At 57.6% G+C, this 22,167-nt stretch overlaps 1 protein-coding gene across 1 annotated transcript in view; it reads right to left on the bottom strand.

Moving 5' to 3' along the window:
• The window catches only part of LRRC27 (leucine rich repeat containing 27), a 33,611-nt gene that overhangs the window by 6,871 nt on the left and 4,573 nt on the right, over positions 1-22,167 (bottom strand). The window contains 7 exon segments of the mRNA XM_044240765.1: positions 118-236; positions 5,716-5,820; positions 8,229-8,436; positions 8,735-8,746; positions 9,275-9,626; positions 11,368-11,520; positions 18,707-18,765. Coding sequence (XP_044096700.1) covers positions 118-236; positions 5,716-5,820; positions 8,229-8,436; positions 8,735-8,746; positions 9,275-9,626; positions 11,368-11,520; positions 18,707-18,765 — 1,008 coding nt within the window.

The following is a 22,167-nucleotide window of genomic DNA, read 5'->3' as shown; positions in this document are numbered from 1 at the left end:
GGGGAGCGTAGGGACCACGCCCACTCCCCGGAGCAGTCAGGTGGCCAGGCCCTCGGCAGCTGCCCAGGAGCACTGCACGGTGGGGGCATCTGCGTAACTTGGACCCTGGGTACCAACCTCTTGTCTTTACTTGCTTTTGATGACTTCTCTTTGCTTGACCTCATTTTTCCAGATGGATTTGCTGGCATCTTCTCATTATCTATCAAGTCCACGGCAAAGGGAATCTTTGAGCCCACCTGGGAAAACATCAGATGTTTTCAGGAATCTGCGGGAGCACTGCCGTCCACACAGAGCCAGGTGCCCAGCGGTGCCCATCCTTCCTCCATGGGCAGCCGTCTCGAGGAAGCCATGCGCCACCCACTCCTGCCCCAGGTCAGCCAACGCGGGCCGTGGGAGAGCAGGGTGGCAGGCCCGGGGATGCCAGGAGGGCCAGGAAGTGGGTCCTTGCCCGAAGTTCGGTCACGTGTATGACAGGCCCCAAGTCTCTCCCGTGGACGCAGCTGTTTTCGGCTGCTGAGTTTCAAGCGCGTGCAAGCGCTTGCCCACTGCTGAGAGGTGGAGAGAAGGGAAGTCGCGTCCTTGCCGAGCGCATGTCGCGAGTTCACGGCTCGTCAATGAAGGACCTCACGCACCCACACCAATAAATGCTGAAGACCCCAGAGCAGTGCTTCAGTGTTGGCTTTTTGGGACACAGCGCACTAGGATTCCAAGTGAAAACCTGCAGCGTCCACGGGACCCAGGTGGACAGGAGTGAGAGATCTTGACTATTCCCCCCACTCCTGGGGGTGAAGTCTGAGAGCAAGCACAGGGGCATAGACCTGTGTGTGTGTGTGCCCGCGCGCATGCACCGTGTGTACCGGTGTGTGCATGTGTCTGGGCCCTTGTGTGTGTGCCCGTGTGCACCCCTGCCTATGTAGCTCTGTGCGTACCTGGCTGTGCCTGTGTGCGCACCTGTGCCCGGGGATCTGCGCACCTGTGCCCGGGGATCTGCGCGCGCGCGCGTGTGTGTGCGCGTGTCTTCAGTGCAGCTGTGTGCGCACCTGTGCCCGGGGATCTGCGTGTGCGTGTGCACCTACAGGTGTTTGTGCTTCTGTGTGTCTGCCTGTGAGGAGGCACACCCCTTCGGCTGTCAGAAAGTTGGGCAGCGGAAGGACAGGGCAAGTGCAGGAGTGTGGAGAAGGGCAGGGTGGGCTCTGGCCTTACCCGGGCCCCTCCCGTAGGCGTCTAAGTGGGATCCGTGTCGCGCTTACCCAGACCGTGCCCGCAGCCGTCTCACAGGCGCGGCACCTCTAAGTGGATTACGGGCACCTGGTCTGTCTGGTCGTCACATGCCTGACCCTTAGAAGACGCTCACCCCCCCCCCCCGGGGCAGGGCAGAGTGAGAGGAGCTGACCCACTGTCACAGAAGGAGGACTTCCCGAGCGCCATTCCAACAGGAAGAAAAGAGCAAACGTAAATTCGCTAAGTGCTTTTCAAAGTCTGACACACAACTTCGTTTTAACATAAAAGTACATTACTCGGAAAGAAGCCCCAGCCACGCTTTACCATCTGTAAAGTCTGCAAAGACTTTCCAGCCCCCCAGCCCTCTGCCGGAGCAAGGCCTCGGGGCCGGGTGGGAAACACGGCGGCTGGGTGGCGCCTGTCCGACCCCTTCCCCGCAGGCCCTCAGCCCTTCCGCGACGTGGGAGCCCGAGGACGGCCCAGAGCCTGATGCAGCCGCGTCTTGGGGAGGACGCGCAGGGCTGGCTCCCTGGCAGGCGATCACCCGGCAGAGGACCGCGCAGGCCCCAGGCGTGTGTGTCCGCGTGCGGACGCCTGAGCCGGCCGAGCCTCCGTCCGCCACCATCAGCTTCCCCTCTGGGGACTGCCCCAGCCCACTTTTCTACCAGATTCTTTAATTTAAAAGTCTGTTTGTGGTCACTCTTCATAGATAAGTTGTCTCAAAACATGTTACAAATAAGTTCCTCTATCTTTTGACTTTGTGGTACTTCAGTCCGTCTAGAAGGATCATCTCAATGAACCTAGAAGTTTCCACCGCCAGTCCCAGAGCTTCTGCATTTCTCATTTACAAAACTTGATGTCCTTCCAGGTCGGACAAACACTCCTGTTTCCAGGCTAGGAAACGCAGCGGTGATTGTGTTCAGTACCTCCCCGTGGCGCCCAGCTCTGCAGCACGGGGCGACCTTCTCGCAGAGCGTCACGGGAGTCGTATTTCCAACCAGAGTTAACCTGCAGGAAGTTAGCTCCAGCGATGCCGCCTGTGGGCACACGCCCCCAAGGCCGAGCGCAGGGACTCCAACAGGTGTCTGCACCCCGTGTTCACAGCGGCCACAGGGGCAGGGACCCCAGCACCCAGCATGGATGAAAGGATGGGGTGTCGAGTGTCCCGCAGCCTTGAGAGGAGGGACAGGCTGGCACCTTGGGGACACCCGACCTCAGCAGAACAAAAACAGCTGCTTCTCGCCGGGCCGGACGACGAGGTGGTCAGGAGAGAACCCAGGAGAGAGGGGCTAGTGGGGGCAGAGAGCACGTCTCCCTCCAGGAGCTGGGGGCACCAAGGGAGGGCCTGGGCAGTGAGGCTCCCTGTAGAATGCTGCCCGGCCTGGACCCCGGCCTCGGGTCTCGGGGAAGCTGGCGGAAGAAGGGGTCTGTGTGCCACGGCAAAGTGCCCGGGAGGCTAGGAGCAGCAGACGTGGGGCCGCAGAGGGGGCAGCTGGCAGAAGTCCCTGCTCCGCCAGTGGAGGACACAACCAGGGCAATTGTGGGGGGTACTGGCCCTTCTGGTGGCCTCTCTCTTCTCAAGGTCCCCTGCTAAGTGAATGGTAAAGCCCAGAGGAGCAGTCAGGCCTGGCAAGGTCGGGGTAAGAAGGGGTGCGTGAGAGGGTGAGGGGGGGCCAGATGCTCCCACCCCACAGCTAGCAGGGCCCCCACCACCAGCAGAGCTGGGGAGCCCGGGGAGGGGCTGAGAAGGGACAGCTGGGCATGTGCAGAGTCCTGTTTCCGGGCAGGACCTGGGTGACAATGGGGCGCAGGCACTGGGCTGGGGTGGAGCCGGCGGTCTTGGGGCTCAGGGAGGGCAGGGCTGCAGCTAAGACCGGTGCGGCGGCACGTGGCAGCACTGGGCATGGACGGCCGGTGGTCTGAAGCGTTTATTTCCTAACGGCTCTTGGCAGCGGTCCTGGCTTGTGGTCGTGCTGAGTCCTGGTCCCTGAAGGACACATACTAAGTGTCTGCAGGGCCATGACACGACGCGCGGGGCTAACTCTCGGCCGCGGCAGACGGGGAGAGGGTCTGCAGAACCCACGAGGCACCTGGCCCTTGGGTCACCCTCCTCTGTCCCACGTGCTTGGAAATTCCCATCAACGCGGGCAAGTGTGTTGTAGCCTCGGCAAGGCGAGGGCCTCCTGTGCGGGCAAGGACGCAGCGGGGCGGCGGCCCCCCGGGCGGGTGCTGTCAGCTCGGACGAGAGCATGCCCTGTGCTGAGGCCAGAGGCTGGGCGCTTTCTCCGGGCTCGGCTCCCACGGCTCCCGGAACCCTTACCTCCCTGCCCACGGTGGGCCAGCTCCCAGCTCGCGGGGTAGCATGTCCAGCCGGCAGCCCACAGCCCGGCTCCATCCTGACGCCGGCCCCGAGGGGGCACAGGCCCCCCAGGAGCAGGGCTTGGTCCCTCAGGCCGGCCTGCCCCCGTGCTGCCGGCTGACCAGCAGGACTGCCACCATCCCACGGGGTCAAGAACTCGCCAGAGTGGAACTCGGACACACCTGCTCACGCGCACTGCCCGTCCCAGAGGCGCTAACTGAGGAAAAGCTTCCGGAAGCACCGCACAGAGCGAGGCCCGGGGACAGGCGCGGAGCCGCAGCCCCACTGCGGTGACCAGTCACGGGGCCGGGCCACTAGGGCCCCACCCTGAGACCCCCGCGTGCGGAGACTCAGCTGTGCTCCCCGGGTCTCGTTATGAATAAGCAGACATAGCAGCAGCCCTGGTCCCATGGGGCGTCACAGCCTTGTGGGGACAAGGAACACACGTGTCCTCGTCAGGCCGCAGCATACGCTCCCACAGACCAGCCTGAGTCTCTGCTGTGTCCACCGGGGCTGTTTTAACTGGTAGGAACTCGGAGAAACGCCAGTCGGTAGGTACCAGGCCAACTCGTCCTTCTCGGCAGCCACAGAGGTAACCCGTAACTGGGGTACTTGGGGCCACACACCCCACCCCCGCTTTCCCAAGTGTCCAACTTTTTGCAATAACGAAGCTCTGAAGATGTTCTTTAGAGCGTCTGCCTGGGCAAGTCTGTTCTGAAGATGACGAAACTCGAGTTTTGAATGTTTATGGGACAGAGGGGACAGGACGCGGACCGTGAAGACCCCATGACAGCAGCAGGCGTGTGCGCAGGGCAGGAGTAGAGGGCAGCCCGCCCCCAGCGCGGGGACAAGGTGAAGGGTGGGAAGCGCGGTCTCCTTCAAAGATGCTTTGGCTTTGCCGCCGCTCTAAGTTTCCAGAGACGACGGGTTTGGGTCCAGGACGAGTCTGAGGACGGAAGGCTCTGCTGTCTCCCGGGAAAGGTCTCCTGCGCACGGATTCCGTGGGAAAGGCCGCAGTCCCAGCCCTGCCTGGCGCTCTGAGGGCCTGGGGCCCGGGCCACGCAGGCAGGATCCAGGACCCCGACCACACCGGCTTCCGAAACGTGCGTGTCCTCCCGTTACCCTTTGCGGGTCAAACCACTGCTTTGTTTAAACTGACAAAGGCCACGGGCAAGGCGAGGCCGCGTCACTCGCACAGACACTGGAAGGTGCGAGCTGGGGCGCCTGCGGCCGAGCAGAGCCCGCCTGGAGGACAGCGGGAGCAAGGGCGCGGGGCCGCCTCTGCACACCGCCCGGTGTCCCCCAACAACGGGCAGCCGCTAAGGGGATGCAGACCCGCAAACGGGGAACAGGTAGATGGACACCATGAGCCCCGGTGCGCGGTGCAGAGAGAAGGGACGGCCCCTCTGTGGTATTCTCGGCGAGACGCGATGCCTCAGCCCCGTTGTAGAAACCACCCGACAACACAGCTGGTCTGTGTGCCCGGAAGGGCAAGGCGGGCGCACACGGGGCCGGGGCAGGCTGTCCCGGCAAACCCGGCGGCCCTCCCGTGGACGGCAGTCTGTGTGGGAGCGAGAGCTGGGGCGGCTACGTGGACAAAACCTTGCCGGCCGCCACAGCGACCTCCACCCAGAGGACGACAGCACAGACAGTCGCAAGCAGGTGCCGTCTCCTACAGGACAGGGTGGAAGCCGCCCCGGGGGCTCATGGGGGAGGGAGCTAGCTGGGTGCCCCAGCTGCCTGCGTTCAGACCCGTGGGCAGTCTGGGCAGACACGGGGAGACACGCGCACTCGGGGTGCAGTGTGCCCCATATGACCTGGGAGCTGGCCTGCAGGTACAGAGGGGACGGTCATGCAGCCCCCTGCCCTGACCCCCAGGCTGCCCCAGCCCAGGACCCCCAAAAAGACACTGTGGTGTGCCTCAGCCTTAGGGTGGGGGTACTTGTCCCCTCCCCTCCACTGGCTAAAGACCCGACTCCTCACACGGGAAGACACAGTCCGGTCAGAGGGCCACAGCAGGAGGTGGCTGGGCTACAGGGGGTCTGCTTGTTGTCTGGCCTCAAGCTCCGTCTGCATAGCAGGGACCACCATGCCCCAGGGCTGGACAGGACCCCTCCCCCCACAGCCCCCCATACCAGACTCTGCCACGGAGGCAGGGGCTCCCTCGGCGCCTCCTCCGCCGTCCTCCTGGTCCGGGCGTCCTCCTCCGCCGTCCTCCTGGTCCGGGCGTGCTCCCGCAACTCCCGCAGCTCGCCTCTGGGGCGGGGCGGATACGCAGCACCTTAGCGGCAGAGCCCGAAAGAGCCCCAGCAGAGCTCCGCCCCAGACCCGTTTCTGTCCCCCACCCAGACACATGGGAGGAGCTCGTCTGCTCCTGTCCTGCAGCTTCGTGCAAGGGGACAAGCAGGACCCCCAGCCCCTGCCAGCACTGGCATCAGGACCCTGCCCCCAGAGAACAGGCCAGGTTCTGGCTACCAGCTCGGGTGTCAAAGGCCTTCATGGTCTCCTCCCTGCCCCTGCACCGTCACCCCCCTGCCCTTCTGCACAGTGACGCCCTGCCCCTGCACCATCACCCACGTGCCCCCCTGCACGGCAACGCCCCCCTGCACCGTCACCCCCCCTGCCCCCGCACTGGGCCCTCCCGGCAACAGCACCCCTGCCTTACGCACAGAGGTGAGGCTGAGCGCCAGACGTTGGTGAAATTTCTGAACTGAACATAAAAGCCAAGCCCTGGCTTGGCTGTGGAGGCTGCTCGGGGGATGGGACGGGGTCCCAGTGAGTGCTCGCTGGCCCCGGGCTTCACCCACAGCACACTCGGGGGTCCCCCGCCTTCCTCTCCTGCACGCACGCTGCTGCGCCCTCCCAGGGGTTCCTGAGCCCCTGCCTCAGCCGAGCCGGGCTCTCCGTGGCTCCAAATCCAGGCGCGACTCTCCGCGGCCGTCCCCTTGCTGTGTCCCTGGACACAAGGCCTCCACCTGAGTGTCTTGGTGAAATGAGACGGAAGCGACCCAGCCTTTGTGAGGCCCCGGGGTGAGGTTCTTGGGTGGTGTGACGGTGGCCCGCAGGCCGTGCTGAGTCGAACAGGACAGCACTCTGCCTGCGGCCACCAAAGAGGCCATGGAACGTCATCTCAGGCCGACGGCAGGGAAACCAAGAAGAGAGCGTTCCCCTGCCTTGAATTCAAGAGCTTCTTTCCACGGAGGAGTGCGGCACTGCGGGCAGCGCCCGAGCCGGCCATGCTGGTGGGCAAGCGGATGCCCTGCCCCTGCTTCCCGCTGTGGTCCGCGTTTCCCCAAGTGCCAGCGCCCTGCACACTGTCCCGTGTGCCGTCCGGACCACAGGCTGGGCCGGGAGGGGCAGAGATGCCACACGGGCAGGTGCTGGGGTGGCCACTGTCACAAAATGCCATTAAGAGAGGGGGCGCAGTGAGGGAGGAGGGGGACGCACATGCAGCATGGAAAGGGGGCGCAGTGAGGGAGGACTGGCACGCTGGCGGTCAGGGTCAAGTCCGCACATTTGCTCTAGGAGGGCTCCATTGCGAGCCCACACACGGGTGTGCCCGCTCTGCAGACCCGCCCTGCAAAGCCGAGCGAGCTTGGGGTGAAGCAGCAGGACCTGCCTGCCCTGGAGCCCGGACTCCTGCCAAGGGCCTCTTTGAGGGTTCTCGGGGGGATGGCCTGAGTTCAGGCCAGGTGGTGGCCCGGCACCTGTGGCCCGGCGTGACCCTGCAGGGATGGCAAGGACTCCCAGTGCAGCACAGACACACCCGTGAGGGTCACCCCAGCCCCGAGCTGGGAGCCCTGTGATCCCTGCAGCTCTGAGGGCCCGAGTGCTCCCTCCTGCCACAGAAGGTACTGGATCCCCAGGACAGGGTGTCTTCTGGGGGGGGGGACCAGGCAGGTGCACCGCTGACACACTGCGTTTGCCAGCAAGTCTGTCCCCATCAGGGTCCTGAGAGAAAATATGCTCACATGGGATGATTTTAGGGCTGAGGAAGGTCTGTTCACAAGGGCAGCGGCGGGCGGTCCCCAGGGCCAGAGCAGGAGCCCGGGGCTGGAATGGGGGCCGCAGCCACCCCAAGCCCCAGAAGGAGAGACTGAGGTAGACTCACAGGGAGGCGCCAGGGGAGAAAGACCCTGCCCTTCCTCTCTCCCTCCTCTCCAGTCTCCTATTGGGGCCCCCACTGGCCAAACCCAGTCAGGAGAGGGGCACTGGGGTCCTACGGACGCAGTCCACACTGGCCGGCCTCCCGGGGCCAGAGCTCAGGGGACACGGGTGCTTGGCGGAGCTGGAGGACAGAGGTGGCCGTGGGCACAGGCCCAGCTGGGCTCCTACAGGGCAGACCAGATCGCCGCTGCCAGCGACACGGCCCATCAGCCGGGACAAGAGTGGCTGTCTGTAGCGTGGACCTGTCCTCAGAGCAGAGCTGTGAGCCGGGTGGCTGGTAGGAGGGGAAGAGGGGGCTAAGAAAGCAAGAAGCCGGAGAAACAGCCGGCAGGCGGGCTGGGGAGGACCCGGGGCAATGACGGCCCGAGTCTGTGTCCACGGCGGCCCGAGACCAAGCCAGATGAAGAGCAGAAGCCGACCCCTCTCCAGAGAAGTCGCCTCCACCAGGCCTGGCCCCAGCCCCCCACGGGAGCAGGACCACGGCCGCGCGGACAAGCACTCACCGTCTCCGCTGCCCCGTCGCCACCTGCTTCTCCGGGTGCTCACGGATGGCCGCAGTCCTGGTCTCTTGGGGCCTCCTGGTGGGAAGCCCGGCGCGCTGCAGCGATGGTGCCAGGGCCGGCAGGACACGCGTGACGGAGGGCAGCTTCTTCCTACAGTCCCAGCCCCGACGATGCACACTCGCCCCGCTAGAACACAACATGCACCGTGGACAAGCAGGGCCTGGGGGACAGACGGCACGACGCGGCTGCCCTCCCAGGGCCCCACAGCCTGGGCGCCCTGCTCCAGGGGCTGTGGGCCGGCTCCGACTCTGAAACACCCACAGAATCCCGGAGCGCTTGGGCCAGGTAGCCGGGACTCAGCAGGACGAGCTCCCGAACTTGTTCAGAAGCAGATCCGTGACCGGGGGAGGACGGGGAGCGAGAGGTTTCCACGAGGCAGGCGTGGGACGGTCAAGGCCGCGTCACAGCCGGGCGCCCACCTCACATGCTTCCCCTGCTTCCGAGATGGTCACCCGTTCATCAGACCTGACAGAGTTTTCAAGCCCCAGAACCGGGGAAAGAAGAGTGAGATAAACCGCGAACACCTCCCGCGCAGGAAGAGCGAGGTTTCCGTCCACTTCTCCATGCGGCTCGGCCCTGCCCACGCACGCTCACCCGTCCCAACAGCCCGTCCACAAAGCTGGACCCCCACAGACATGCCGGACACGTGTCCTTGTGTCCACAGAGCTCAGCTGTGTGGCGCCGTGAGCCAGAGCAAGCACGAGGCTTCTGCGGCGCCCGCCCCCAATCCCTGTCCCGGCGGACGGGCTCCCCCCCCTCCGAGAACACATGGTCTACATTCACCGGCAAATACGCCCTTTACATGTATGTTCACGCTCTGGGTAACCACGATCCCAAGCCAGTCTCGGTGTGCACGGCACAATAAATGCTGGCCGGGCACGGCCTGGCATCCGAGAAGTGAACTGCAAAATCACATTACAGCTCTGGAAAGATCCAAAAACACGCCACGGCTTCTAAATTTTACCTGAGCACGTGTCTCGGGCTGGAACGCTCTTTCTCCTTCGTGTTTAACACGGCCCTGAGGTTTGGGGGCAGCTCCAGCGGTAAGAGCTGGTTTCCAAGCAGTTCCGCTCGCTCCTGCTCGACGATCTCCTGCCTCAGCTTCCAGAAGCGCTTGATCTCCTCCTCGCCCGGCCCGTCGTCCGAGGAGTCGGCAGACCTCCGCAGCTCACTCAGGTCTAGCTTCTCGACAGGCGGGAAAAAGGACGCCTCCCGGGAACGAAGGGCGTCTTTGTGGGGCACAGTTTCCTCCTCAGATAAATACAATGAGGGCTGCAGCAGCTCACTTGGGTTCATCGTTGTAAGCGGCGAAATCACTAAGAGGACACACGTTCTTGTAGTAGACTGGACCTGGACCCCAGCTCCCCAGAACCAAACAGACCCAGTGACCAGCTCCCCCTGCAGAGAAGAGGGGGTGCAGGCTCCATCTACAGAGAAGGTCTGGGTGGGGGTTGGGGGTGGGCTCTCTCTGCAGGGAATGCCTGGGGGGGGCGGGAAGGCTCCCCCTGCCCCATGGCCATCACACTCCGTATAAATCTACGCAAATAAACAAACTTGTTTCCCTCCCCCCCAGATCTTTTAATATCTTTATTTCTTACCAATTTTTTGCCCATATGCCTACTGTTTCTCTTTGGAATACTTTGGTGACTTTAAACACTTTCATCTCTAGATAAATTACCTGAAAGAAAATTTGCCAGGAATACTCCTGCCTTTAGGACTAGGCTCAAAGGTCCCCTCACGAATGGACCAGCTCCGGACCAGCTCCGCACGAGTAACCCGGCCTCCCACGGCCGCTCCCCCACCCTCACCAGAGAGAATCAGCACAGGTCATGCTGACATAGACGCCTTCTTGGCTTTGGGTTTCTGAGTGAGGGCAGTGGATTCTGATCCATAGTTAAGAGGCGAGGCTGGTACACTCTCTGGGCAACAAGGACATTCACGATCCCTAGCAACAGGCCGGCAAGCAGAACAGACAGATGCATGAGCTGACTGCTGGTGCCACCACATGCCCTTGGCCTTCACCATTCCAGAGCCCGCTGGTCTCACTTCCTGCAGGGCTGGAGACCTGGGCGCCCGCCCCCAGGGGAAGCCCTCGACTCAACCAAGTGTTGCCGGTCCCGCGGCACACGTGCCCTACTCCCTCGCTCTGCTGGGAGGAACTCCCGGACCTGAGTTCAGCAGGGGCCCTTGACAAGTGTCACCTCGTAGATCACCAGTCCTGACCCGGTCAACGTGGGCAGCACCCAGGAGGCTACGTGTGACCGTGGAGGCCCCGTGGGGCTTCTGCTCCACGTGGCAGCCAGCAGGACCAAGCACTGGTTCAGGCCATATCTGCCCCACTCCCCGCGATGCTGGCTTCCTCCCCTCCCCTCCCCATCTCCCCTGCCTCAGTCTCCACGATGCCCTCTGGGATCTCCTCCCCAGTCAGTTACTGGCCCTTGACTCCTGACTCGGGAGCAGCTTCTGGGGGACTCAAACCAAGACACTTTGCAAATATAATCAGTGTTTTAAAAGCAGGCATGCGGGGCCGTTTGTTTGGATTTGGGATGAAGGTGATTTGAGCACGGCAGCACTGTCTCATCACTCGGGCGTTCCTTACGTTACTGAGGTGGACTAATTATTTACATGATGTGACTAGATCACGTCTATAACTACCGTGGCTGTTCCAAACGGATGCATTTTCTTCGCTCTAGAAGTCACGTTTTAGGTAGTAAATATTTAGCTATTCCGAAGTGAACGCCTGGAATACTTACTTTTTTGTTGCACGCAGCCACAATCCTCCCTCTCTGCCTCCTCTAAGTGTGATGCGCGCTCACCCCCCACAGACTCTATCCTGGGCATTGAGAACGCAAACCCAGGAGCACAGAACCAAGAAAAGACACGGCTCTGGCAGGTCAGTGCAGACACCTGAACACAGCGTGAGTCCCACAGAGGACACGTGAGGCCCCTGTGTACTCCTTGTGACATCATTAGGGACGAGACAGCCTCCCTCGTCCTGGCTTTAAAAAGCACTAACTTCAGTGTTACTCTGTTCGTTGCCGTACTTGTTCCACAAACCTTGAGAAGTTAAATCTTGGAGGGCAGAGTTCTGGGCAGCACAGATCTGCAGATAGGCCAGGATCGCACACAGTCCCTTCTGCACCACGGGCGGAGCGGGGAACTCCAGCGGGCAGTGTCTCAGGTTCAGTGCTTTCAGCGAGGTCACATTCCCTGCACGCAAGAGGAAAGCCCAGAACTTCATACTGTCTTCCATGGAATCGACAGGCAGAGGAAATTTTTTGCATATTAAAGAAAAAAATAAAGACTTATTGAGGATTTGGGGCAGACAGACAGATGTCTGCACTTTACTCTGAAAAAAGCCTGCAGGGAAGGCAGATCTCACAGATGAACCTCAGGCCACAAGAGTGAGTGAACAAATGAGGGGACGCAGGAAAACCGGCCTAAGTGGGGGCGCAAAGTCACCGCATCATGTAAAGTGCCTGTGTGCGATGACAAAAACCCCTCAAAGGGATATAAAGGAAAGGCACACGTGACCCACACTCAGGAAACAAGCAGTCACTAGAAACTGTCCTCACGTCAGTTCAGATATCGGAGGAAGCAGACAACTTCGAAGGAGCCACAAATATGTTCAAAGGAACGCAGAAAACCATGTTTAAATAATTAGAGGAAAACACGGTAAAATGACTCAACAAGTCTTTAATGTCAACAAAAACAGAAATTCTCAGAAAGAACCAAACAGCAGTCCTAGAGTTGCAAATACGAAGCCCAGAAAGAAAGTGCACCAGAGGGACCAACAGCAGACACAGATGACAGAGGAGACAAGCGAACTCGAGATAAAAAGCATCCGTGCTGACGATCAGAGAGAAGAACGGTGAAACCAGGGGCACATGGAGGTCAGTGGAGCAGCAGCGCATGTGCTGACTGGTGGGAGTGTGGCGAGCCCCAGGGGACAAGGGGGCGAGCAGAGCGGCACATGAGGACACTGGGCAAAGGCTTGGGTGACAGACATCAGTGTAACCTCCAGGACGTTCAACGATCAAGTAAGATGAGCCAAAGGCAATCACACTTTGAAACGTCAAAACCTCTGAAATGCAAAGAAAAGTAAACGATCTTGAAAACAGAACAAGAGAAACATACACACAAGGGGACAGCGAAAGTAACTTCCAGCTGAAGAGAGTGGAGGCCAGAGGACAGGGAACAACATCTTCGGAGGGCTGGAGAATCCTGCAGATCAAGGGCCCCGAATTCACCAAAACCGTCCTGCTGCAGGAAGAGCGGCTCACCGGAGCCGGCCCGCAGCAATTACTAAAGTGAACTCACACCTTCCAAACTCGCCTGCCATGCACACAATCTCTCGGCCAGCTCACCACCACTGCACTATACAAATAAGCTTAACGGCAGAAGACAGAACCTGGGAACATAAAGACAAGTTAAGAGGAAGTAATACAAACTGGAACAAAGAGAAAGGGGATGGGACAAGAAGAGTGTATCTGAGGCATGTGGGACAGAATCAAAATCTCGACAGCCACGTGACTGGAGGTCCAGAAGGGGAGGAGAAGGAGCAAGAAGCCAGATCTACAGAAATTAGGTTGGCAGCCCGGGGTTTTCCAAATCTGATTAAAGACATCAGTAAACACATTCCAGAAGCTCAGGGAGCCCCAGATAAAGTAAATACAAAGAAAGCCACACCCAGGCACATCACAGGTGAACTGCTGAAGATTAAACACGAAGAGAGGCATTCTCAGCAGCCAGACAAAAGAGATGCATCCCTTCTAAAAGAAAAGCAGTAAGAATGACAGCTGACTTCTCAACAGAGGTTAGAAGCCAGAAGACAATAAAGACACTTTAGACTGAAATCTGGGTTCTTATACTCTGTCAAATATTCTTCAAAAATGATGGGAAAGTCGAGATGCCTTTTTAGAAAATCAAACTTGAATAATTCATTACCAAAAGACTAAATGACAATAGCAAAGAGAGATCTTCAGGCTAAGATGGTCATTCCAGGTGGACGCAGGGAACTTTGAGAAATGTAGGGTAAACATGTAAGAAAATATAAGTAAATATGGACAGCTGAAGATGTATCTGCGGATTTACAGCAAGACAAAAGCAAAATCTATGAAAACAACAGGAGAGAGGAGGGAGGAGGCAATGGGAAGAGCACTCATTTCTACAGACGCTCGTTGGTCAAGGACGTGCACGTGACTCCTAGAGAACCACTTGGCAATGCTGCACATGGTACATTGAGGGGATCCTACTTCCAGCATGCTGGAGCAGCTCCAATGAGATCAGCTCTGCAGGAGATGGTTTGTGGAAACCGGGCAAGACAGAAATGAAAAGCAGGCAGAAACGAGAGGGGGAACAACAGCTCCAAGAAGAGAAAGACACGAAAGAGTGTAGAATCTGTACAGCTTTCTGTACCACACAGAGCAGCTGCAGCAGACTGAAACCCTTAAGGTCATAATGACCTGCAGTGTCAGAGGACAGCCTGCAGAGCTACCACAGCCCCTAAAGAGTGAAGGCCTGGACTCCAGAGAGGGGACAGTCAAGGGGAGCCTTCCGTCTCCGTGTACATGGTCTTCACAGCCCTGAACTTCCCACATGTAGGACAACATGGCCACAGCTAGTGCCCTCTGCCAGACAGACAGAGTTCGCAGTCTGTCTCTGTCCTCGCAACGTAACTACCTATTTAAAAAAAAAAAAAAATACTCTAAAGAGGAATATAACAGAATCCAGAATCTCTGCAATGTATCTATCATGATATCCAAGATATAATCCAAAAAATTATTAAAGGAAAAATATGTTCATATCAAATGAAAAAATAAGAACTCTCAGTAGAAAATAGTAACGAATAAAATATGAAAATTCTAATATTGACAATACAGTATCTGAAAAAAAATTACTAGGCGATGTTCACAGCCAGTTGGAGATGACAGGAAAGGCTCATAAACTTGGAAGATGTTATCTTCTCTGAAGAGCAGAAAAATGTGGACTTTAAAATGTACAAAAGGTCAGTGATCTGTGGAACAATAACAAAAATTCCACAAATAGGTAAAAAGAGAGACCAGGAGCAGAAAAATATTTGAAGGCTTAATGACCAAAATACCTCCCAAATTTGGCAAGAGATGTGAATTTAAAAACTGAATAAATTCAACAAACTCCAAGGAGGTTAAGTGCAAAGAAAACCACAGCTAGGTACCTCAGTCAAACTGCTGAAAAGCGAAGAAAAAGGTTTCTTTTTCAAGAAAACCTTGAAAGTAACCGAAACCAATCATCACAGTTGATAAAGGAGAACCAAGAATGAAGGACCTCTGAGGCCTGGAGTCAGTGCAACTTCTTCAAAGTCCTCGATTAAAAGAATCCAACCTTAATTCTAAATCAACAATGTCCTTTAAGAATTAAGGCAAAATAGGGGGGCTCCTGGGTGGATCAGTGGGTTAAAGCCTCTGCCTTCGGCTCAGGTCATGGTCTCAGGGTCCTGGGATCGAGTCCCGCATCGGGCTCTCTGCTCAGCAAGGAAACTGCTTCCCCCTCTCTCTCTGCCTGCCTCTCTGCCTACTTGTGATCTCTGTCTGTCACATAAATTAATAAAATCTTAAAAAAAAAAGAATTAAGGCAAAATAGGGGCACCTGGCGGCTCAGTTGGTTGGGCAGCCGAATGTCGTTTCAGCTGCGGTCAAGGCCGATCCCTGCTCAGCAGAGAGTCTGCTGGTCAACCTCTCCCTCTGCCCCTCCCCGTTTGTTCATACACATGTGCTGTAAGGGTCTGCTCCTCCCAGAGGAACTTGCTTGTGGACCCTGAATGTAAGGGTGGGGCAGACTGCGTGGAGACATCCAATCAGTAAGCCGTATGTATATCCACAGGGAAAATTGGAATTCAATTGGCCACCTGTGTAGGGGCGGGGCTTAACCACCCCCATAAAGGTTACTCTGCCAGGCTGTCAAAGGGGGGGCTGCTGCAGGAGAGCAGCGGCTGCTACAGGAGGGATGGAGTCGGCGGAGAGCGGTGAAGTCGGCGGAGAGCGGTGAAGTCGGCGGAGAGCAGGGGAGTCAACGGTGAATAGAAGAGCTGTAACAGCTCTTGTAAGAGCTACAACCGCGTTTGCAGTCTCCAGCCTCCCGCCGGCCCCAAGCCGCCGCCTGCAGCCTCCGGCGGCGGCCCTGAGCGCCGCCGCCTCCAGCCTCCAGCTTCCGGCGGTCTAGCCTCCGGCGGCGGCCCCAAGCGCCGCCGCCTGCAGCCTGCAGCCTCTGGCGGCGGCCCCGAGCGCCGCCACCTGCCGCCTCCAGCCTCCAGCCTCCAGCGGCGGCCCAGCAGTCCAGTTGTCAGCGGTCCCTCGACGCCTGCGGTCCGAGACATCTGCGGTCCAGTTGTCAGCGGTCCCCCGATGCCTGCGGTCCTGAGACATCTGCGGTCCAGTTGTCGGCGGTCCCTCGATGCCTGCGGTCCTGAGACATCTGCGGTCCAGTTGTCAGCGGTCCCTCGAGGCCTGCGGTCCTGATGCCTACAGACCCTAGATGCCAGCAGTCGGTCCTGACACCTGCAGCCCCTAAATGCCAGCGGTCTGGAGGCGTGAGCAGCCCTGAGATGCCAACGGCCCCTAGACACCAGCAGCCTCGCTGCAAAATGCCTCGCCACCCCGAACCACACGTGGCCTTGTCCGCAGTGGTGGCTTCCTCCGGGTGGAAGCCTGGTCAGAGTAGCATCGTGGGGAGCAGAGTCTGTGTCATCTGGGTTGTCCTCCTTGTCATTGTTGCTTCTTCGTCATTGGGAGTGGCCTCATCCAGGAAATGGTCTTGTCCAGAACAGCCTCTTCTTGGGAGCGGCCTTGTCCGGGGAGCAACTTCATTGAGCAGTGGCCTTGTCTTGGGAGCGGCCTCTTCTTGGGAATGGCTCCAATCATGGAGCGGCCTCATCTGCGGAGCAGCAGCGTCATCTAGAGCGGCCTCGTCCAGAGTGGCCTTCTTGGAAGTGACCTTGTTGGGATCATCGTCACCGCCTTTTCGTAAGCGGTAGCTCTGACCGGTAGTTTGATTCCTGATGCTTGGCACGAAATAAAGTTTTGCTTGACCTTCGCTTTGTATCAGTCTCGTTCCTTTGATCACGGACCCTAACAGTGCGTGCTTTCTCTCTGTCTCTTAGTAAATAAACAAATCTTTAAAAAAAACATGAAAATTAAAAAGGCAGAGATTGTCTGACTGGATAAAACCATATTCTACAACACAAGCAATGTATTGTAAATACAGACAGGTTGGAAGCAAAAGAATGAAAACATGTGCCATAAAAACAGTGAGCGGAAGGTCGGAGGACCCACACATGATGGGGGAGCGAAAGGCTAGCTAAGGACAAGACAGAAGCTGGCGGCCTACACCCACCCCCCTTGTGACATTGGTGACATTCCTCGGGGACTGCCGGCTGCCCTACATTGAGAGCAGATGGCTAAGGAGCAGAGATCACAGTCCTGCAGGACAGAAGTCTCCCTCAGTTTACCAGCGTCCTCTGACGGACAACATCCTAACTTCCAGAAGACTCCAACTGTCTTCATGTTGGTACCTCATTAGAAAAACAAAACAAAACTCAGCTTGGCTTGACAATAACCAGGCCTCCAGCATCCTGACAGTCAGTCCTTCTGAACCCCTTTGTCCTCACCGCCCCAACTCCCGAGTACATAACTAGCTAGTCCTCGGGGTCACAGGGCAACAGCGCTTCCTGCCCACGGGTCCTGGCCCCGCGCGTTCACAAACCACCATTCTGCACCAAAGACGTCTCAAGAATTCGTTTCTGGTCTTCGGCTCCGGACTCCACCCCACTGAACCTCACCTGTATCTGAAACTTCATCGCTAATACATACTGAATGGCCCATAGGCATAGGAGAGTTTCCACATCACCGGCCATCAGAGAAACGCATATGAAAACCACAATGCCGTAACGCTCCACACACCAGAGTAACAAAACTAACAATAGAAAAATCCCAAATTTCTATTCAACCAATAACACAGTATCAAAACACATAAAGTAAAAGCTGACAGATCTAAAATGAAAGACAGACACATGCACAATCATAGTTCACAATTTCAACACGGTCCTTCAGGCACTGACAAAAGAAACAGACACAAAGGCATGTAGATCGTTTGAACGCTGGGATCAAGCAACTTGACCCAACACGTGGGACATCGCATCGCGTGGCCGTGTGAGCACACACACGCTTCTCTCGTGCACCAGGCGATGCTTGCCACACAGAATGCATCCTGGGCTGGAAAGCACGCCTGAACAAGTTTCAAATAACCAAAATTACACAGCGTATGTGGCACTAAATTAGAATTCAACCAAAGAAAGAGAATTAGAAAGTCTCCCATTGTGTGTAAATGAAGCAAAACAGGAAGAGCCCATGGGTCACAGTCTATTCGAGAATATGTTGTGCTGAATGACAGTGGAGATGCGCAACGTGGGGGGTTGTGGAGGCAGCTAAGGCAGCGCTGGGGGGGAGTCACCAGTTGTGACTGCATGGATTAGGACAGAAAGGTTTAAAATCGGTGATTTGGCTCAGTCGGTGAAGCGTCTGCCTTCAGCTCAGGTCCTGATCCCGGGGTCCTGGGATCAAGCCCCACATCAGGCTTCCCGCTCCGCAGGGAGCCTGCTTCCCCCTCTCCCTCTGCCTCTTCTCCCACCTGTGCGCTCTCCCCCTCTCTCTCTCAAATAAAATCTTAAAAAAAAAAAAAAAAATCAGTGTCCTAAGCCTCCAACTCAATTGGTTAGGGAAAGAACAGCAAATCCAACCTAACAAAACAGAGTAAAGAGCAGAAGAGTTGGGAGACAGACGCAGACCAGAGAACACCATCCTCTGCGTCCTCCTCACTTGACAGCTGGGAAAGGGAAACAAATGACAGCACTAGACTCACGCACGTCCCCACGCGCACACCCCAGCAGCTCGGCACTGAGCCTGAACCGCGCGTGTCCCGCACCGATACCGGTCTGAGTCAACTTACGGAAAGTCCAAGGGAGGCCCTTTAAACGTGCACTGTCAGGGAGACGCCAGTGGCCAAGCTCACCAGGGGAGCAAGGAGAGGCCCTAGGACCCGCAGGCTCCCGGGAGGGAGGGACAGAGGGGGACCGCCACTGCGCAGGGCAGCGCTGGGGCCGGCTTTCCTGACGGTGCGCTCTGGCTCCGCAGCCCTCCGCCGTTCTGACTTCTCCACTCTGCCCTACCTTCCGTGTGGATCGACGTTCCAACACGACAGCTCCCGCACGCTGTGCTGTCCGAGAGCCCGGGAAGGGGAAGGGATGTGGAAGCAGGAGCCAGCTCGCCCCCTGGGGCTTGTCTCCTGTCTCCATTACAGGCTCCCTGAGCTTAAAAGGGCAGCAGGTTCAAGCCAGCTTTTATTTTACTGTTTGAACACTTACCCAGCTCCACAGGCAACATTTTGATAGGATTTCTTTCCAAAAGCAAAGTTTTCAAATGCCTTTAAAACAAAATAAAAAATATATAATTTAAAAAGCAGAAAATGAAATGACCATCCCCAAAATACACCATCAAATTTCTTCCTTCGCCGCCTCTTTAAGGAGACAATGTCACTGCAGGCGCACATGCGTGGCCCATGGCTGTCCGCCCACGCGGCTCCTGGTCTCAGCACACTGACCCTCCAGGCGACTGTCCGCTGGGGGGCTGCCCTGCCCCTGTGGGACGTCCGGCAGCATCCTGCTCTCTACCCACCAGTCCAGGGGGACGCCCTCCCGATGCCGTGACAACCAGGAAATCTCTGGGCATTGTCGGTGCTCAGACAGCCGATCTCGGTGTTCCCTGAGGCGTGCGGGAGGGACCCCAGCCCTCGGAGATGCTCCGTGAGCACATTTTCCCAGCGAAATACTTGGGAGCCTTCTGCCACACTGCACACCACCTGCGGGGTCACTCACAGGGAAGGGCCCGGGGCAGTCTCAGAACACGGCGGGATGAGGGACGTTTCTCCAAGCCTTTGACTCCAGATCCCTTCCCTAGCACCTAGTAACATCTCCTAGAAAATCTTGCACAAAATGCACCCTGGAGGGACAGGATACAAGGTGCCCACTGAAAAGTAACTCAGCGATGGGGAAACACGAATATCGCATGTTAAATTCGGTCTTGTCCCTTTTACCCTACTATGCTGCTTTTGTTTTTCACATTTAATTCTTTTTTTTTAAAGACTCATTTATTTATTTATTTGACAGACAGAGAGGACAAGCAGGCAGAGAGGCAGGCAGAGAGATAGGAGGAAGCAGGCTTCCCGCTGAGCAGAGAGCCCGATGCGGGGCTCGATCCCAGGACCCTGAGATCAGGACCCGAGCTGAAGGCAGAGGCTTTAACCCACTGAGCCCCCCGGCCCCCAGGTGCCCTGTTTGCACATTTAATTCTCAAGACTGCATCATACACTAAGGATTAGCTTCTTTTTCTCCTTCCCTTTTTAGGGACCCTCAGCTGAAATCTGACATAAAAAGACCACAATACCCTGAGGCTCATGTCTCCAGGCCCGGGGCGGGGGGCGTCCAGACAGGGGGCAGGACCCCAGCCCCAGCCGCCCTGTATGCACGTCACCCTGGGCCTCCCAGGACTTGGGGGGATTGTTGAACCCGCTGCACTACCCCGTCTCCAGGGACGGCCTGCCAGCCAGCACACCACCCACCCCACAGCGCAGAGTGGCCTGTCTGCGTTCCAGGCGCGCAGGGACACGGACCGTGTGGGGCCGGCTGCCCGCCCCGGTGGAAGAGACCTCACGAGCCCCTGGAGAAAAGCCCCTAGCCACCTTCTCCTCTATCGCTGACCTCAGCGGCCCCAGGAAGCCGTGGGTGGGTCGAGTGACTGGAGGGGGTCCAAGCTGCGTGCCCCGGTTTCAGTTAGGGTTAGGGTACAGAGGAGCAGCTGGCACAGCTACAAATCCCATTAATGAATCCGCACGGTGAGTGGGAGGAGCCTTCTCAAGCCGCATTTCACCTTGAAGGTGAAAGAAACTAAATTCCCAACATCACAACAGACCAGAGTCCACAGGATTTGAAGGGAAAAGGCCATTTTACAGACGGACAATTCAGAGCTCTAGTATTCCAGTTAAATTAAGGTTAATTTTTGGATCGGCAACCCCAAAGGAAAATCAGATTACTTGAAGATCAGGCAATTTTCTTTCCATCTGCTCTCTTGGCTTTCCCTTCTTATTTGAGGTTTTAAAGGAACAGACTTTATCCATTGAACTTTTCTTGATTACACAAAGGTGCATTATTTCAATGTCCCTTCAACCACTTGTTTTGGGTTCAGCCCCTTTTAGCTGTGGAACACAGAAAGCAGGCAGAGGATGGGCGGGTGCTGGCTCTGCACAGGACGGACAGACCGGCAGACCGGGGGCCGCAGGTGGGCGGGCGCCCTGGGCTCCCCAGCAGCAGGTCCTGTGGGTCAGGACGCCCCTGAGCACGTCCTGCAAGCCTGGGGGTCGGCAGCGGTGGGCGGAGGCCATGGGACCCCGCCATCCCCCAGAAAGCGTGTCCGGGCAATGATCTGTGTGGATAGTCTCGTGCACCTCGAGCAATGAACTGCCACACTGCTGACCCCGTACATACTATCAGCAGTCACCCCCTGTGATGCCGGCGGCTTCCCGTGGAGCACACACGTTCACACACGGAGCCGGAGCTGCCTGGCCGAGGGGCGCATGTACCGACGTGTGCGCGTCCTGGCTCGCTCTCTGGGCACAAGCTCACACGTCCAAGACAATGAGAGGGGAGAGCATTAACACCGGCACTGCTTTAATTAGGCTTTTCGGAAAGTTTAAGGTTTTTAATAAGCCCATAATTACTTAACATTTCTGATTAATACGTTTCAGCACTTCGCAAGCTAATCTAATTTTAATGACATAACGGGCTATAAATCACAAGCAAAACTATCTTAAACAATACTAAGCAGCTTAGTATTTGCTTTGACTGGCAAAATCAAAGCACTCCGAAGCTGGGGGACTGCGGGCTTACTCTCTAGGAACGAACAGTGCTTAGGCAACGGGTTTTTGCTTATTTGCCCTCTGAGCAGCAGTCCGTGTCCTCGCTGTGTGGGCACCGCAGCTGCTGGACAGAAAGCACGGAATGACCCTCGGCACCGAAGACGAGGACCTTGGGAAGGACCACGCCCTCCCGGCCCACTGCGACCGCAAGTCGGGAGGCCGCGCGAGACCGCCAGGCTGGAGGGGACACGGTAGGCGCCGGCCCCGGGAAGGCTCAGGCACCTGCGGGGGGCCAAGGCCACGGTTCTGTGTGTCCGGTGGCACAACTCACGGCAGGCGATCTGCAGACCCCGACTAGTCCAGGAGCTCCAGGAAGGCGGCTCCCGGCTCTGACTCCCCCGGCCAGAGGCCCCAGCTCAGCATCAGAAATCAGCTGCTTCCTTGCGGAGCCGGCGAAGTCTCAAATGCCTCAGAGGGATTTTCTCTCACTGTGACGTGTGACAAAATACTCACTTCCTAAGAGTCACTCTGAACAACCGTGAGCTACAGCTCAGGCCTGCGAAGGGCCTTGTACAGACCTCAGGTCTGCCGAGTCACGGCGGCCGCGTGGCTCTCTGCCGACACGGTCACTCACATAGGAAGGGGGGTCGCCCCGGCATACCTGTCTTCCTCCAACACCCTGTGGCCATCCCGAACCCCACTGGCTTCTCAAGTGGCCTGCAGCTCTGTGTAGTCAGCCTGACTCAGGCCGCCGCTTCCGCACCAGCCGCCCACCACCCCCCTCCTTAGAGAGTGACCTCAAGGCCAAGTCGAGTCCCCCCTTCTCCACTCAAACCCTCCGTGACTCCGCCATCCAGATCAGAATGAAACCCAACATGGCAAGCCCAGCCTGCAAGGGTAGCCCCTCTCCCTCCT

The sequence above is a fragment of the Neovison vison genome, chromosome 2 (genome assembly GCF_020171115.1).
Source record: "Neovison vison isolate M4711 chromosome 2, ASM_NN_V1, whole genome shotgun sequence".
Classification (NCBI taxonomy): Eukaryota; Metazoa; Chordata; class Mammalia; order Carnivora; family Mustelidae; genus Neogale; species Neogale vison.
This window is presented reverse-complemented; position numbering and strand designations above follow the sequence as displayed.